The sequence below is a fragment of the Impatiens glandulifera genome, chromosome 6, assembly GCF_907164915.1.
Source record: "Impatiens glandulifera chromosome 6, dImpGla2.1, whole genome shotgun sequence".
Taxonomy (NCBI): domain Eukaryota; kingdom Viridiplantae; phylum Streptophyta; class Magnoliopsida; order Ericales; family Balsaminaceae; genus Impatiens; species Impatiens glandulifera.
In genome coordinates, this window is record NC_061867.1 from 5,708,230 (window position 1) to 5,727,446 (window position 19,217).

Consider the following 19,217-nt stretch of genomic DNA (forward strand, 5'->3'; position numbering starts at 1 on the left):
TACCTAAAATACTTATACATATATATATATTTTAAAAAACTAAAACTGTAGAAGAATAGATTTCCTTACCTTTAATCCAACCAACTCTTAGATCTACCAACTCAATCAAACCCTAAGCTCTTTTCTTCCCAAATTTCTCTCATTTACTCAACATCTTTCTTTCTCTCTTCCACTCTCTCTAATTTCTCTATCATTCACTTTCTCTTTGCTAAAATAAAGAAATAGAAATTTTTACCTATTATATATATAAACTTAAATGTCTTTTGAGGTGTCACTCATGCACTTAGCCATATATATATATATATATATATATATATATATATATATATATATATTATTATTATTATTATTATTTTTAATTACAGCTATTACATTGACGTTATCCAACTAAGATTGATAAGTGGTTTTACATTATTTTTTTCTACATTTGTAACCAAATAATATAAATTTTTTTGCTAAACAAATTTTTTTGAAAAGATTAAAATATTTCCAATTCATAAACTTTTCTTAACTTCTAATATAAAATATAATAAATTGGAGTTTTTGTATTTAATATGTATTTATTTATTAAAGGACTATCATGTTGAATTGGGATATAATATATATATTTGAAAAACTATTTATAAAAATATTATTCACCTCAATATTCGAAAAATAGATAAAAATAAAGGGGAGAAAGAGTTTTATGTTTGTAATATTTTTTTACGGGTCATGCTTTTGGTAGGATCTTAGACCCATTTGATTAGGGGCGAGCGGCTAAGTCAATGCCCAATTTTGACTGATTTAATTATTTGAAAATAATAATATAAATATCTATTATTCAACATACAAGATCGATCAAACTAATAAACATAAACTCATAAGCGGACTGAGTTTTTTCTACCTCATTTATGGTAAACAAAATTAGACTTTTTTTTCCTCAAAAGTCAAAAAATACTAAATTTTTATCTTGAACAACTGAATTACTGTCATTTTATATTTTAAACACCATACATTTATCTAAATCAAATATTAAGCCCAATATGAGTTTTTTTTTTTATAAACTTCGACTTGAGCCAGTTTTTTGTCAATGTGTTGGATCAACGAGAATCAACACGATCCAACACGATATTAGTACAGAACGACACAATATCATATTATCTTACTTGGGTCGTGGGTTGGACACAATCACAAGACGACACGATCACGATACGATTATGAGTTTATACGGTCGTAACACGATCACGAGTTAACACGGACACACCACGAGTATAGACACGACATGAATATAACATATTAATTAATTTATTAAATAACATATTTAACACATTTAACTTATTAAATTAATTTAAGTTTTCTAAATTAAATAAATAAATTAATAATCATATTTTATAACTTTACCAACAATATAATTCAATATATATATAATTAACATGAGTATGTCAAGACACGACATGACATGACACACATGAAATTGGGCATCGACACGACACGATTAAGTCGAAACGATGACCAGTTCTAGTCGGAATAACACGAAATACAAATTTAAACACGAGTTAGCACGTTGATTATAATATTTTTAATGAATCAAGACACGACATGCATAAGATTGAAAGACTACACGACACGATTGACAGTCTAACACGACTTGTCTGAGTCGAATACGACCGTTTATGCAGGGCCGACCTTGGGATAAACCCGGCAAGCCCTCGGGCTAAGGCAGCCTACTCTCCAGGGCAGCCTATTTGTTAAAAATATCAAAATATTTAGTTATATTTAATGTAATTTTAAATATAAATGGTTCTAGCTTTGTGGTTAAAATATGCATTTAAAGTTTCAATATGGTTATAGGTTCAAATCTCACCAAAAACAAAATTTTTTTTATCAATTTTTACAACAAAAAGTATATCGAACTTTTTCTACCAAGTATAGGGCAGCCCAAATCTCGAGGCCGGCTCTGCGTTTATGCATGATGTCTACCTTAAATTGAACTTGTAATTTGGAAGATACAAGGAAGAAGAAGATAAAAACACACCCGATGTGTTTCATATTTATTTTAATCTGATTTTTACTTTATATTTTCAAAATCTCAACCACTAAATGAATTATATTTTAAATTTCATACTTCTATTATAACTATATCAAAATAACTACCAATTTTTCTTTTCTGTCATAAAATAAATGCAAATTAAATCAAATATTATTATTTCTAAATTTCAGTTAAAAATATTCATTCTGTTAAAATATTTTGAAAATAATACTAGTTAATTTATTTTATTTTTTTAATCCAATCAATGTCAACTTAGATTTGTCCTTAAGAAACCACCAACTACACTTTCTTATTATAATTTTTATAATATATATTTAACATTTTAACTAAAATTAAAAAATTTATAATAAAAATAATAATAATTTTTTAATATTTTTTCAAATTTTTAATAAAATAAATATATATTTTATTTTTAAATATATTATTTTTTAAAAGTTCTTAATAAAATAATATTTATTATAAAATATTATTAAAAAATTATTTAAATAAAATAATAACTTTAAATTATTTTATTATTTAAAATTTAAATCATTAAGTTAGAATTGAACTATATAAAAACAAAGTATGTTAATTATATATTATTGAATTGCCCAGTGACTCTGTAATTAGTTCTCTTCTTGTTCTTCATTTTCTATTATTACTTAACAAGTTTATAACTTCATTTTTCTTTCGAATTCAAATTCTTAACAATTTAATTTTATTTAAAAAAAAAAATTAAAATGAAAGAGAACTATATTGACACCCCACCTATAATGACACCCCAGCACCTTAACAATCAAAATTGTATAACTTATACTAAACAAATTTACAACAATGAGGATATGAAAACGAATTTTTTTATCTAAAACTTCTAAAAATTAAAAAGATAATTAACGATAAATTAAATTACCTAAAATTCACGAGGCATTGTCACGAAAAGGTTACTCCTCGTAATCAATTGATGGTTACTATTAAATTCCAGCAAGTATTACCACCATAGTTAGGTGTCTTAGTTTCCACAAATTGAATGTGACAAAAAAATATGTGTATGTGCTTGTAAGATAGAAATGTTTTCCTTCAAGAAATACAATTTTTAAGTCATTATATTTTTTTGGCAAAAAAAATAGAACTATATTAAACATAATTTAGTTATTGTGGTGGTAAAACTTACGTTAATATTATTCAATAAAATAATGTGAATAAAATAACTAATTAATCATTCCCGAAAGATGATAACTACTTAAATTATATAAATAAATAATTTGAAAATATATTCTAAAATACTATTAATTACCTCAATATTTGAATAATAGATAAAAAAAAAAAAAAAAAAATTTGAAAAAACAATTATAACACACTAATTATTACAAAAGAAATTTGAAAAACTCTTTTAAAATACCGAAAACTAGAAGAAAACAAATCAAAAAAAGAAATATAAATTTCCTATCTATTATACAATATACAAGATCGATCAAACTATAGCATGTTACTGGATGGTTATGTTAATTTGGAAATCGAAATAATAAACACAAACATAGGGATAAGAATTCAGCTTTAAGTTGCCAAATTAAAAGATTAATTTATTTTTTTATTTGCAAAATTAGAGAGCCTTTGTTTGGATTGTATTATTAGTATATATATATATATATATATTCCCTTATCAATTAAATTAAAATATTATATTTTGAACTCCCTAATACACAATTTAATAATTTTGTTTTTAAAAAAATGCTTCATTAAATATTATAAAATAAAACATGACATAAAAGAGAAAAATAAAGATATTGAGTCAAATACACACAAAATTAACATTAATGTGTACAAATGTTTTAAGTAATCTCATCAAAAGATGATATAATGCAATTCAATAAGCAGAAACAAAAGTCAAGAAATATTATGCATTGGGTTGAATATTAATGATTTAAATAGTATGAATATAGAATTAGCTTAATTATACCGTACATAAAATAAATCTGAAATTTTCATACTTTAATAATTCGAATAATATTTATAACGATAGGGGTTGATGGGTAATTTTTTTATTTATACTCTTTATTTGTGATAATCATTATTGAATAACGTTGTCTCATTTTTAGCAATAAAGGACATTAAACTAAGAAATCTTGAGTTAATTTTTATTTTTTTCATTAAAGGGTTACTGAAATTGATATTTTCAATTGGAGAACCTCTTATAAATATTTTCCCATTATTTATATGAGTTTTTTATTTTTTTATTATATAGGTAGATGGTCAGGCAGAACTCATTTTCAGGTCTCAATTGATAAAAGATAATTTTCAATGCCACTTAGAATATTTGATAGAGATCTTTTTGATATAGTTGGATTGATTTGATTAACTAGTTCTACTCATCACTTACATTTAGTTACCCAAAAAAATTAAAAAAATGTTCAATCTTATATTAAAATTTTAATTATTACAAATATGTTATATTATTTAATATTTACATTTTTATTTAGTTTGTTTGATTTCATTGACATTATTTTGTAATTTAATTATTGATATGCAACTTTTTATTTGAATTAATTAAAATTAATTTATTTAAAAAATAAAATAAAAAGAATTCTCCTAAAATTCAATATTTTCAAAAAGAAATAATATTTATATAGTGGAAATATGGGTGAAATAAAACATATGCATGTTACTATTTATTTTTATGTAAATAAAACATGTAACGAAATTTTGTATAACAGAAAATTTATTGATTATAAAATAAAAACAAATAAAAAGAAATGAAAAGCAATTCAAAATGACATCAAGGTTATTCATTTTTTTTTTATTGTAGAGGGATTATATTATTTGAAATAAAAATGGTATAATGATATATATAATATATATATATATATACTTAAATATATCAATTATTATTATAAAAACAATTACAATATATGAATATTTATAAACACAAGATTACAATTTTCTGGCCAAAAACGCTCTGATTAAATAGATCTAACAACCCAAAAATAAAACAAATTCGGTTACAATAAATAAATAAGAAAAAATCAATAGATCATAGTGAAAAATTGATCAAATCTGAAAATGGTTTAATTTGAACTTGTACATTAAATCAAACATCAAAAATAAAATATTGATGATTTCATTGTAGCATCTAGAAACACTTTTTATTCCCCCCCACAGCCAAGCCAAGAACATATGTTAATAATAATTCATGTAAATAAAAATGAATATATCACATCTTCTTTTGTATCATTCATTCATTCAAAAGAGACAAATAAAATAATAAAATGAAAATGTTTCATGGTGCTCTATCGAAAGGTTTAGTATCGTTGTAACAAGTGTCCCAGACAGCTTCCATGGCATCTCTTGCAGCCGGTTCAGGGCAGTAAGGATTTCCCAGCAAAGACTTCATCACTCTTCTCCTCACACATTCCTACATTCACCACACCAAAAAACACGAAACCATCAAAAACACCATTAAAATCGGTTTTGTTAAGATCAAGCATCGTTCATCAAATGGATCAGACTGTAGGTGACAGACACATTGTTCTCGAGTATTTTTACATGCACATTTGAAGCATCAATATACAAAATCTTTGACTAAAAGGTCTTAAGTTCAATTCTCAATAAGAACGTCCTGAATTAAGTGAGGAGATACCTTCTCCCGGAAATAAACCATGATTGTAAAAGAAAAACAACCTCAAATAAAAGAAATGCAAGAGTCTTCGACCTGAGTGAGAATAAATCAAGAACAAATCTGGAAGGCAGACTGTCCTCTATCTATTGTTGTCGTTTTGGAGTAGGAATTGTGATGAGTTCAATTGTACTCATTCACCCAAACAGTTCAAGTCTCAGATTTGATTCTCATTTAAATTCAGAATGAGATAGCCATTTTCAAGTGTGCAGGATGCACATGTTTTGTTCAAAAAATGGATTGTCCCCATTTTGAGAGAGTTGAAAAAGCATTATCCCGTTGAAAGGTTCTATACATCTCAAGGCATTTCTATAGACAAAGACTCCGTTTAAGCCTTTAGTTGGAGATGGTTCTGTTTATAAACTCATATAATCTTTTCTTATTCTTCCTATCTATCATGATGATGGAAGAAAAGTTACGCGACTTTGATCAATTCACTCCTTATGAGGATGTTTAATTTATTTTTTTGCTAAATCATAGATACCCATAATTTATTCATTAGAGAGTGTAATATGGAGTTAGACAACATTCAGGAATGTCAGCTGGAGGTAGAAGACCCTAGAAATTAATAGTTCAAGCCCATGTTTAATTGCTTTCTTATAAGTCTATTTTGTTGACTTTTAAAAGCTTTTAGGGTACTTAGCATGTTAACTATTCAGATTTAAGCTTGAAAGTGAGAAATGGAAACTCCATTCCCATAGTGGTGTATGCGGAGAGCTTATTAAAAGGAGAAAAGTCCAACCATGGAAATGACCTCCAACTCCATATTGATTTGGGTTCTTTCGAGAAATTCGAATTGGGTCAATGTTTGGTATTTTTCTATTTTGCATAACTTATAAAGATGACTTGTTTTGTAATGGGTTTTTTTCCTACGATAAATGCGACATTCGCGTTTAACATGGATAATAAAAAACTCACTTGTTCATGACCTCTTATCTTCATAAAACCCCGTAGCAATTCCCGCTTGTAGTGGCAATCACCACTTAAATGGCCAGCACGAATCTGGTCAATAAAAAACACAGAAAACGAGTAAAAAATTTGTTTAGCATCTCAAACCAAATTTGTTCAATTAGAAAAATGGGAAAGGGAATTAATGGATACAAACCTCACTACAAGCATGATGAGCACAATTAGTCCAATCTAAGTTTGCAGCTCGGCAATCATCATATGCATGGATAAGTTCATGGATAACAACTTGGTTCACCTCATCTTGGAGATTCATGTGATTACTACATACAATTATCTTAATACATATATACCATTAGTAGTGAATAAAATATGTGCTTATGATCTGCACTGTCACTCTCAATGAAATAGCGGTTAACAAATAGACCAAGGACTTGTTCGATCTAGAGTTACTAAAAAACAGGCTATTTGGTAAGACATTAAGCCTTTGTTCGACCATTCAATCCTACGTCCCCTCATCAATCACATCATTCAAATCATCAAACCAAAATACCCTCTATATCCTTAAAAAAAATACTTACAGAGTATATTGGTTGAAGAATATAGTGATTTGATTGTTAAAATGATATGTGATGTAATAAAAGATTATTGAAAATACCCAAGATCAAACAAGCGCTAACCCATACCAAACAGAGTGAATTTTGGTTGATGATTTGAAATGATGTGTTTGATGAGTTGGTTATTTGAAATGAATCTCAAATAATTCGCATCAAACAAAGACCCAAATTTTATATGAAACTCAAATAATTTCTTCAACTTTGATTAGAATCAATAAGGGTGATTACATAGAGAAGTTCTAGAACATACCCCTCCTCCGCGAGTATATCCCCCACTAACTTCCCGCTTACAGTTGACCGCTTTGATGAAATTTTCACCAAAAGTGCACCCAGACTTCTCCATATGTTCCCTCAGAAATTTTACAGTTGGATCTGTGATATACAGAAGATATCAAACACTTCAAAAAAGTCACCTTTTATGATATGATTAAGAAGACGGGTTCTGCAAATTTTACTTTTCAGGCTTCTATTAATCATGTCTTGGCATTCTTCCACAGTTCTTCCGTCGCTTGGGCGTGATGTGGACTTAGAATTTGTTTCTTCCACTGCTGCTCCTTCCATGAAGTTCTTGACTATTTTTCTCCGACTTTGAAATTTAATAAGCTGCAAGAAGTCAAATTCATTTTTATTTCTTGTTTGGTGTAAACCTTGAACATAACCATTACAAACATAGAACTCGAAAATTTCCTATATAGATAAAAGCCATAACTAAGAGCCCATGGGGACTTGTGCTATTTATGAATAATGGCTTTAAAATCAAATCATTTGAATTATGCCCTTAATTTGAAATCTAATTGAATTCTTCCCTGATCTGATGGTAGATTTCAAGAAAGGTTTTGCCTCATCATTATTTCAATCTCATAATGTAGTTACACTTCTATATAACACAATGGCAACGCAAAGAAGAAGAAGTCACATTTTTTCTTTTCTTTTGAGTTACAAGTTTGCATGATGAAAGGCAAAATTAACAAATAGTTGGAAGAATGACCTTGCCTTGAATCATGCAACATATACTAGAATTGAGATTCTAAGGTTATTAAAGTGGAAATGCACCTAAGCACTCATTTCAATCCACCTTTTTAAGTGCTTAAACAAACAACGAAATTGGAATTAAACACCTCCAACAAACGTAGCCTGAGACTTTGCAGTTTTTTAAACTAGAGTAGATAAACTGATTTTTCAGAAATAGAACACTCATTCCTTAGAAGAATGTTAATAGAACATTAGAAGAATGTGTTGATTATGTTAGCTATTGAATATACGAATAATGGAACATTAGAATAATATAAGAAATAGAGCATTTTGAAACGATCAGCATTTTTCTCTTTGATAATCAGTTGTTAATAGAACATTAGAAGAATGTGTTGATTATGTTAGCTATTGAATATACGAATAATGGATGACACTTGAAAAGCACGTAAGTTAGTTTTGGGAGCTTTGATTAAACAGACCATTACAGAACATGAGAAGAAACATACTATTTTCGCCATTGTATACTAACTGAAGAATCACATACTCAACGTATTAAACTATATGACTACATTCTGTTGTTTTGTTCAATTTTCGTCATGAAAATTGTGCCAAATATGAACATAATTGCAAAATTGTTCATGAATTTTCATCAAACTATCAAAAACAAAACACATAAGTATGAGAAATAGTAGGAGATAACAAAAATAGGACAAAAAATTGATGTTCCAAACATAGTTACAATTAAACTTCAAAAAGAGTTGAGCAGTTCTTGATTGAACTTAGAAAATAGGTTTTCCATGAAAGAGACCTAAACTAAGCTACTAATTCCAGAAGGAATGCAATGTTGCTTGCTAACAATTTCTAGAAGATGTTCTTCAGTAGATTTCTGAAAACAAAAAGAAAAAGAGAAAGAATGTCGTAGGCACGTACCTTCGCAATTAGCTATGCCGCCGGAAAAGGACGAACGGAGGTAGGTGTTGGTCCGGCGGTTGGAGTTGGCCGGCGGCGGGAGGCAGAGGTTAAAGTGGGGTTTCGGTAGAGGAGAGATTTCGATTCACAGGAGAAAGGGCAAAGAAGAAGAAGAAGGAAAGTCGCTGTTTGGATTCATTTTTATTTATTTATTTTATAAATGTGCTTATTAATTATGTAGTAGAAATAATTTTAATATATTAAAAATTATAAATTTATCACAAAGTATTTAAATACTTTATTCCCAAATATTAATTTAAATCAAATATTGTAACATAATTTAATTATATATATATATATTAACATTAATAACTTTTTTTTAATCCCAACTCCATTATATAGTATTTGTGATAAAAAAAATAAGAAATCATCAATAATCAAGTAACACCATAAATATAGCAAAATTATCTTTAAACAGAAAAAATAAATTTATTATATTATATGCAACACCATAAATGAGATTTACACTAAATTAGTAAATTGTTAAATAATAATTTGGAGTATAATGTTTTTCCATCTGTTATCACTTTTTTGTCATAGGATTGCTTGATATAATTTATTTAACTTCAAATTAATTAAATTAATATTTAATTTACTTGAATATTTAAGTCATAAGAATTATGTCATAGATATTAAATGTATTATTTATTTATTTTATTAAAAGAAAATTATGATTTTAATTTTGTGTTAAGTTGATGTAAGAAAAAAAATTTATTTAAAAAAAAAAAAAAAAGTCATTTGTAACTCAAATTTGTTCGGGTCCCCTTTTCGACGTTTTTGAGGTTATCGTTTTAGTTTTAGTTTTGAGTTTTAATGAATGACACCTAATTTGTTCTTTTAAAACTAGGAAAGAAGATTAGAGGTTTTATTTTATTGTTCGGTACTGGGTGACGTGTAAGAAATGATCACAACGCTATGACCTATACGAAGTTGGGGTAAAGATCTTTAGCATCTCCACAAACATTAGCTCGAATTCCATAATTTTGATGGGCAGGATAGTTTGCAGATGAAATCTCAGCTGTTCCTGGTAGATCATCAGAATGACATACAGCTACATGTTCATTCATTAGTTAGACCCTTCAGGGTTCTTCTTGATCACCACTAACACACACCAAAAAAAATAAAAAAGATTTACCATAGAATATAGTCTATAATGTAATCTTTATTCTAATTAACTAATGCTCTATCTGAACCTTATGCATTAGTCCAAATTAAAGATAAATTACAAAGAGAAGTATTAATTTATATTTCTCAATCTCACCAAATTAAATATATGCTTGGTTTTTTGACAGTTTTGTTGTTAGTAAGCCAAGTTAGAGGATATATATATTTAGTCAAATTGTTGAAATATTTGTGTATTTCTTTTTGTAGTCAATTTATAGAAAAATGAATAAAATACAAAGCAAAAACTTCAAATATTTAAATTAAATGCGAGAATATAGCGAATATCCCGAGAAAACCTCGATAAAATTAGTAAAGATGAAACTTTTTACGTTATTTATTTTCAATTTGATAATTCATCAACTTATAATTAATAGATATTAAGATATATTGCTTCTCAGTTGATATAATTATTTTTTCGTACATGAGCAACCCTTCTCAAAGCTAGATCGAGTATGTTTGTTTGTTCGTTTTTCATGTTTATTTGCGTATTTGATCATTATTATTTAGATTTGGATTTTTGTTTGGAAGTTTTAAATCTGTTAGATTCTGATTGAATTTGTATTGATAGTATTTTGTTTTTGTGAAAAATAAAATAAAGTCGCATTATTTGGTGAAGTAACTATTTATCTAATCAATTACTTTATGAATTCAAATATCAAACTATCCTTAATTTATTTTTATAACATTTTAAATATAAAATACACATTATATTTTAGTTATTTAATTAAATAATTCAACTAATTATTAATTTTCCATTAAAACAAGTTTTTTCCTTTGTTAAATCAATTATTTCAATAAAAATAAAACAAAAAGTACTGGAGAGTGGATATTGAATTTAGCAATAACTAAATCAACTTGATAAATGGTTGAATTAAATAACCTTATTTGATGCTGCATGTAAACTAATAATATTAACATTATAAGATACAATATTAATATATTTTCTTTGAACTTGTGGTTACTTTGAATCCAATTTATTTGTCAATCGATTTAGTGTATATGATAATATCGAGCTTAGGCTAACGACAAAAAAAGGTCGATACCCCAAGTCCCCAACTTCTCTGAGGTCCTAGGTTTGAAATCCGTGTAACGACAAATTCCGTTTGTCTGGTTAAATTACGCTTATTCGCAATAGTTTATCCTTTCAAATTACTTTGTAGACTCACAGCCACAGCATAATCAAACAAGAGCTTTGATGATTTATTTGAATATAGTTATGTAAGTTAATTAAAAAAAAAAAGGAATAACAACACAATAGTAAAAGACAATAAAAGAAAAGCCAAGAAAAATGTAAACACAGAAAAAGTCATAAGCTAAGAATCTTATGAAATATTTAATATATTTTTTTTAAATCGGGTAAGCTAATCCGATGACATAGTAACGACAGTTAGATCCTATTGCAATTCATAGAAGATACCCATATTTAATCCACTTCAATGAGAATTATAGTTCTTCAAAATAATTTTATTTGTTTCAATTTTGTTTTCCTATACAGGTAGTGCCTGTATCCATTAAGGCACTGCCATTTGTACAAAGAGAAAATAATCAACAAATAAGGAAGGTGATGCTTCACTTTTATGTATAGGTGTCATTTTATGAGTGGAATACAGGTACTGCCTGTATGGGTAGCATCGAAATAACCGTTATTGACCCACTTATATTTTTAATAAAAATTGAAATTAAAACAATTTTTAAAACAAAATTCTTTATCACTTTAACTATTATAATGGTTTAAATAAATAATCTAATGAGTTTGTTTGGTTTGAGATTGTTTATATAATTAAACTATCTTGATTTATTTAAAAGTTGTTGATGGAATTATTTTAAAGATTTGTTATAACTAACTTATTTTAACTTAATAGTGTTTTTCTCCTTTGATAATGATTCAAAATTAATATTTCACACTAAAAATAATCATCTAAATTTTATTAATTTGGAAGAATATTTTCTTAAAGTAAGATATGTTTTATTAGTTCCCAAAAAGCTATGGCTAAATAATAAAATTTAACATCAAATTTATTAGAAAAACAACTATCTATATTAATTAACTTTGAAAATAAATAACAATTATATATAATAATAATTTAATGGTTGAAAACTTGAGTATTAGAAATAAATGTTTAGGTATGATATATAAGTTGTAACTAAATTCTAATCTTTTTAAATTTTAACAATGGTATTCGGTTGAGCGGTTTGACCATCACTAAATCAATTAGCTGAACCGTTGAAGTCGGTTTGGCTGTTTCATAAATCGACGGTTTGATAGATTTGGTTAATTTTCCGTTCAGTTTAAACTGATAATTCAATTTGGTTCAGATGATTCGATCGGTTTTGATTATTATGTTTTTCTTTTAAAAAATGAGAGAGCAGATAGATCATAACAAGAAACAATACACTACATTATTCAATTAAGACCCCCAAAACATGAAGACTAAGAACAATTGAAGTAAAACATGAAACTCAATAATTATAATAGTCTTAATTAACCGTGGCAGAAATAAAATTTAGAAGGTATTGTCACAAAATAAAAAAATTCATTTAAGATTTTTGTGAAAATATGTACTTTTATCAATGTTTAAAATGTTCAAATCTATGCTTAATTTTGAAAATGTCCGAATTTTTGGGTCGAGAGTTGTGGTTAATTTGAATATATATGTAAGAATAAATAGATACATGAGTCGAATTATGGGTTGACTCTTCATAAACTTAAAACGATTAAAAATAAAATTAAAAATAATATCACATTTTTACCGTAGTATTTTTTCACGATTTTTTATATTATTACTCGTGCAGATGCACGAGCTACATGATAGTTTTATAAAGATGTTAACTAACTTGCTATTCTAAATTAATTCGCTCTGGTATGAAAACACACATATTCATAGTTGTATAATAGGTTGAACAAAAAGAAAATATTTAAAAACTTTATTTTTAAATAATTCATTCGAATATTAATTTTTTAAAAACAATATTTGCAAATATATCTTAGTTATATCTATACAAATAAAAATAAAAAGCTTAAAAAATAAAATTTAAGAAACAAATAAAAATTGCATAAGGAACATGTCCAAAGGCCGGCAATGTGTGTATATAAATGTAAACAAAATAATAAAAAATGTTTCCCTAAAAAAAGAATTAAGAAATACCATACTTTGTCAACATGTATATTGAAATGTCATTATATAATAATACCAAATGCAATGCAATTATGATCAATCACTACAACCTCAAGAACTACAAACTAAAAAGATTTATAATTCTTTCTTCAAGAATGGAATTTTCACTCATCTCGGATGTCGTCCCGCTCGTATGCGTCCTTGTAGCCATCGCTCTCACCGCAAGGATATTGAAATCCTTTTCGGCAGCAGTGACCATATTGCTGCCGCCAGGGACCACAGGGTGGCCGATATTCGGTGAGAGTATGGATTATCTTAGGAAAGGATGGGAAGGAAAACCGGAAAAATTTATCCAAGAAAGGATGGCCAAATACTCGCCTCAAGCATTCAAGACGTCCCTTTTCGGGGCACAAACAATCGTGCTTTGTGGCGGAGCGGGGAACAAGTTTATGTTCTCTAATGAGAATAAGCTTGTCACTTCTTGGTGGCCAGCCTCTATTGACAAGGTTCTTAATTCATTAAAAAATATTGATATTGGTTAAGAAACAAAATTTAATACCATGTCTTTTAATTAATAGGTATTTCCATCGTCAACTCAAACATCTTCCAACGAGGAAATGAAGAAAATGAGGAAGCTCCTTCCACATGTACTTCGAGCTGAAGCCCTACACCGATACATCGGTGTAATGGACTCAATTGCTCGTCGCCACCTCGACTCTGATTGGGCGAATCGCGACGAGGTCAACGTGTTTGCCATGTCGAAAATGTACACCTTTTGGCTCGCATGTCGGCTCTTCATGAGTGTTGAGGACCCCGATCAAGTTGCCAAGTTCTCCGTGCCCTTTGAGCTTCTCGCGGTTGGCATCTTTTCTGTCCCTATTGACCTCCCCGGGACTCCTTTCAACAAGGCTATCAAGGCTTCTAACCAAATTAGGAGGGATCTTAGGGCGATCATTAAGCAAAGGAAGATCGACTTAGAGGACAACAAGGCTTCGCCTACTCAAGATGTATTATCACACATGTTGTTGACTCCCGATGACGAAGGAAAGTTCATGCACGAGATGGACGTCGCAGACAAGATCCTCGGTCTACTTGTCGGAGGGCACGACACGGCCAGTATTACTATAACATTCATCGTTAAGTACTTGGCCGAGTTACCAGAAGTCTATGAGCAAGTTTTCAAAGGTAACCATGCCAAAATTATACATAGTAGTTTTATTATTATAACATTTAACAAATACGTATTGAACTATTTTTATTAATTATAATACAAAACTATTATATATTTTCAATACAACATCAATATAATATGACTAATAAATAAAAAATCAAAATAATTTTATTTTTGCTTAGAGCACCCAAATTTTTTGAACCGGCAATAGTAATATTAAAGATTCTTTTTTATCTTTAGTGAGTAACTAAAGCAACTTGCATTATTAACAGAACAAATGGAGATAGCTAAATCGAAGGCTCCGGGAGAGCTCTTGAATTGGGAGGACATGCAAAAGATGAAGTATTCGTGGAACGTGGCATGCGAGGTTCTAAGACTCCACCCTCCACTTCAAGGTGCTTTCCGCCAAGCCATCACTGATTTCACATACGCCGGTTTCTCCATTCCCAAGGGATGGAAGTTGTATTGGAGTGCCCACTCGACTCATATGAATCCCGAGTGTTTTCCAAAGCCATATGAGTTCAATCCAATGAGATACGAAGGAAGGGGACCCGCGCCCTACACTTACATCCCATTCGGAGGGGGACCTCGTATGTGCCCGGGTAAAGAGTATGCGAGGCTCGAAATTCTTGCTTTCATGCACAACTTAGTTACCCGGTTCAAATGGGAGAAAGTTATCCCAAATGACAAGGTCATTGTCAATCCTATGCCTGTCCCCGAAGAAGGCCTCCCAATTCGTCTTTATTCTCTTAGCGTGATGAATTAATTATAATGTTTTGTTTGCAAAATTTTCATAATCTTGTAAAATTTCTATGCCCAAAAATACTGTATTGTTTATTAAATTATTGTTACTAGTAATATATACACTAAAAGTTTGAACTTTTCAAATTATTTATAAGTTTATGAATATAAATAGAAAAAGTTTATAGGCATGTATTTAAATTAGAAAAAAAAAATGCAAGACTGTGTACTGTTTCAATGTTATTAATTTCAAAATGTCCATCAAGAGTTGTGGTTAGTTTGAATATTTATATAAGAATAAATTGATACATGGGTCGGATCGGGTCGTGAGTTGATCCGCCCATAAATTTAAAACGATTAAATTAAAAATAAAAATAAATATGATATATATAAGTTTTGAACTTACAATCTAACAAAAACAAGTACAACTTTTAATTATGTGCATGGTTAGTTTGAATATGTATGTGAAAATAAATAGATACTCGAGTCGGGTCGGGATTGACCCGCCTATAAATTTAAAACGGTTAAATTATAAAAATTAAATTAAATATGATATTTATAATTAAGTTTCAAACTCGCAATATAATAAAAATAAGTACAATCTTTAAATTTCGGTTAATTTGGATATGCATGTGAGAGTAATTAAATACATAGGTAGAGCGGTCAAACGGGCCAACCCATGGCAAGGCGGGCCTACCCACCAAAACCCATCGTTTGACGGGTCAACGACGGACCGACCCTCTATCCCGGCGGACTGAAAACTCCCAACCCAACCCAAGGTGGGTTGCGGGTTAGGCGGGCCAGCCCGCGGGTTGTCTCACTACAAATAAAAATAAATAAATAAATATTTTTTTTTAAAATACATTCAAATATCAGAATATTCCTAAACTTTTTAGATGACCATTCATCATGCTTAACACTTTCAAATTCATCAACATCCAAATTAATAATTGACTTAGAGAGGAGTCCATTTCGAAAAATGAATCTGTTATTTAACAAAATATTAAGTTTCAGACTTTTAGTGTGAAGCTTCTGAAACTGAAACCAAGTTTGAATCCACGAACCCTTAAATGCGAGAATAAAGAGAAGAAATGTGGAACAAATAAGTAGTCGGAGGCCAATGAACGAAGTATTGAGTATTGACTACTATAGTCTGGAACCAAGTTTGAATCCACGAACCCTTGAATGCGAGAACGAAGAGAAGAAAGGCGGAACAAATAAGTAGTCGGCGATCTATAGGCGAAGTATCGAGTATTGACTGCTGCAGTTCTGCCTAGGAGAGAAAAAAACTAGGGCTATGCGCGGCATATGCTTAGGCTATAAGGCTATAAATCATATTAGATTTTTTTACCAACCTGCGGGCTAACCCAAGCCCGACCCGAGTGGGCTGCCCTGTGTAGGCCCACTTCCAAATGGATTGTTAATATTTCAACTCAACACGTCTAAATTGTTTGGCGGGGGTTAACCCAACGGGCCTAACCCAAATTGACGGTTTTATACATAGGTATGTTGTGGGTTGACCCTAGGGGTGCTCATCGGTTTGATTTTCGGGTTATTCGAGTTTCTCGGTTCGGTTTCTTCGAATTATTTTTTAGCTAATTTGAAAACCGAACCGAATTCGAATAAATTATAATAAAACCGAACCGAATTCGAATTTCGAATAATTCAAACCGAATTCGATTTTCTTTTTTTTTCTTTTTTACTTTTATTGTTATATCTTTAATTCAGATTATTCTAATTCAAAACAAAATTTGAATTATGATGTTGAACGAAGAAGATAGATCTTGAATTTAAAATAGGTGTTAAATGAGATATATCAATATTTAACAGTTTTGATGTAACGAAATTAAATAGATTAAAACTCAAAGATGTAATTGAAGCCTGAAGACTCTTTCATGTGAGAATGGAGAAGATATGTAGTTGAAGCTGAAGGCTATTTCATATTTTCATATTAGAATGAAGATGAAAGAGAGATGACGACTTGAGATTAAGTTAATAGAATAGAGATAGGAAGGCTAAAAAGATTATTTGATTAGGTTAGAGAATAAAAAAGGATTATGTTTAGGATATATATTTGAGGTGGGTGGTTAAGAAACTAGGTTTAGAGAATAAAGATTTATGTGGGCGGCGGCTAAAAAACTAGGTTTAGAAAATAAAGATTTATGTGGGCGGCGGCTAAAAAACTAGGTTTAGAGAATAAAGATTAGGTGGGCTGGGCTGGGCTGGGCCCGTTGAGAAATTAGGGTTAGAGTTGAGAAATTAGGGTTAGAGAATGAATAATGAATTATTATATATAATAAATTATATAATATATAATAAAATAAATAAACTATTATATATAATAAATAATTATATATAATAATATATAATAAATAATTATATATAATAATATATGATAAATAATAAAAAATAATTCGATTTTCGGTTTGGTTTTCGAGTTGAAACCCCAACTCGAATACCAATCTGAAAACCGTATTTGAATTCGAATTTGCCTTGAAATTCGATTCAAAAACCAAAAATAAATTTCTATTTCGATTTATTTGAATTCAGTGAATTCGAATTCGGTTGGATATTCAGAACAAATATTGAACATCCCTAGTTGAAAATTTGAAATTATTAAATTATAAAAATTAAATTAAATATGATATATATATATATATTTTTTGAACTTACAACTTAAAAAAATAATATATATATATATAATAATAATAATAAAATATAATAATGAAACTCTTGTTTTTATTATATTTTCATTATTATATTTTTATTTATTAATAAAATTTTATTTAATTATTATTATAATATTAAATTTAATTAAATATCTTTTTAATAAAAAAAAATATTTATCTAAATATACAAATTTAAAAATATGCAACTCTTCACTTTATTTATATTTGTTATTTAAAATAATATAATATTCAAAAATATATAAATGAGTTTAAGAAGAATAACAAGAATTAATAATATTATATATTTTCTTAATTTTATAATAATTAAGAAGGATTAATAAAATTGAGACAAAATGTACAGAAACTAATATATTCTTGTAAGTTGAACCTATGTGTTTTTTCAAATATTTTGTTGTTGTACGGTCACTCAATAATCTTTTTTCTATTTCTTTTCCTATGTAAGAAGAAGGTAAAATGCACAAATATAAGATTAATTAGTTAGGTTTGTTGGAGATTTATCAAGTATTCCAAACTCAAGATACTCAAGACATCCAAATCACGATCCATGCTTCAATTCCATAACTAATGTCAACAGAGTTAACTTTCAATTTTCCAATATATAACTCTTCACTTTATTTATGTTTGTGGTTTAAAATAATATATTATTATTTTTTTTAATAATTAATTATAATTATTTTAATTACTAAATACTAAATATATATATATCAAAAATATATAAATGAGTTTAGAGAAGAATAACAAAAATTAATAATATTATATATTTTCTTAATTTTATAATAATATAAAGGATTAATAAATTAAACAATTGATAAAAATTAGACAATAAAAAATAATATAATAATATAAAAATATAAATAAATTTATAGAAACTAAGATATTCATATAATTTATTTTAAAATAAATTATTTTTTAATTTAAGTAATTTATTAATATTTAAAATTAAGTTAATAAAATATTTACATTATTTAGATAAAAGACATTAAATATATTAAATTATTATAATAATTTATAAATTAAAATATATATATATATATATATATATATAATGAAAATATATGATGCATGTAAATTTAATTTTCTAATTACAAATTTAAAAAAATATAACTCTTCATCATATTTTGTGTTAATATAATGTGTTAAAAAAATTATAATAAAAACATATTATATATTTAAACCTAATTTTCCCTCTCTAT

General features: G+C 28.0%; 2 protein-coding genes across 2 annotated transcripts; one reads left to right on the plus strand and one right to left on the minus strand.

The window, feature by feature from the left end:
- Window positions 1–5,068: 5,068 nt before the first annotated feature.
- Window positions 5,069–9,264, minus strand: LOC124942181 (mitochondrial inner membrane protease ATP23). The gene is made up of 6 exons (XM_047482639.1): window positions 9,104–9,264; window positions 7,657–7,804; window positions 7,452–7,573; window positions 6,784–6,921; window positions 6,597–6,680; window positions 5,069–5,417 (listed from the first exon to the last, which is right to left on the minus strand). Exons 2-6 carry the CDS (start codon window positions 7,760–7,762, stop codon window positions 5,283–5,285), a joined length of 585 nt encoding a protein of 194 aa, XP_047338595.1. The 5' UTR covers window positions 7,763–7,804; window positions 9,104–9,264; the 3' UTR covers window positions 5,069–5,282.
- Window positions 9,265–13,514: 4,250 nt separating this feature from the next.
- Window positions 13,515–15,359, plus strand: LOC124943009 (beta-amyrin 28-monooxygenase-like). Its single transcript, XM_047483577.1, has 3 exons — window positions 13,515–13,928; window positions 14,001–14,607; window positions 14,866–15,359. Exons 1-3 carry the CDS (start codon window positions 13,515–13,517, stop codon window positions 15,357–15,359), a joined length of 1,515 nt encoding a protein of 504 aa, XP_047339533.1.
- Window positions 15,360–19,217: the final 3,858 nt, after the last annotated feature.

Excerpts from the sequence above, each read along its gene's own strand:
- LOC124942181 (XM_047482639.1), bottom strand. The coding sequence starts at position 7,762 with ATGGAAGGAGCAGCAGTGGAAGAAACAAATTCTAAGTCCACATCACGC. Across the intron at positions 6,922-7,451 it reads GATATACTCGCGGAGGAGGG|ATAATTGTATGTAGTAATCA; the intron begins GTATGTTCTAGA and ends ATATGTATTAAG. Across the intron at positions 6,681-6,783 it reads CTCATCATGCTTGTAGTGAG|ATTCGTGCTGGCCATTTAAG; the intron begins GTTTGTATCCAT and ends TTTATTGACCAG.
- LOC124943009 (XM_047483577.1), top strand. The coding sequence starts at position 13,515 with ATGATCAATCACTACAACCTCAAGAACTACAAACTAAAAAGATTTATA. Across the intron at positions 13,929-14,000 it reads GGCCAGCCTCTATTGACAAG|GTATTTCCATCGTCAACTCA; the intron begins GTTCTTAATTCA and ends TTTAATTAATAG. Across the intron at positions 14,608-14,865 it reads CTATGAGCAAGTTTTCAAAG|AACAAATGGAGATAGCTAAA; the intron begins GTAACCATGCCA and ends CATTATTAACAG.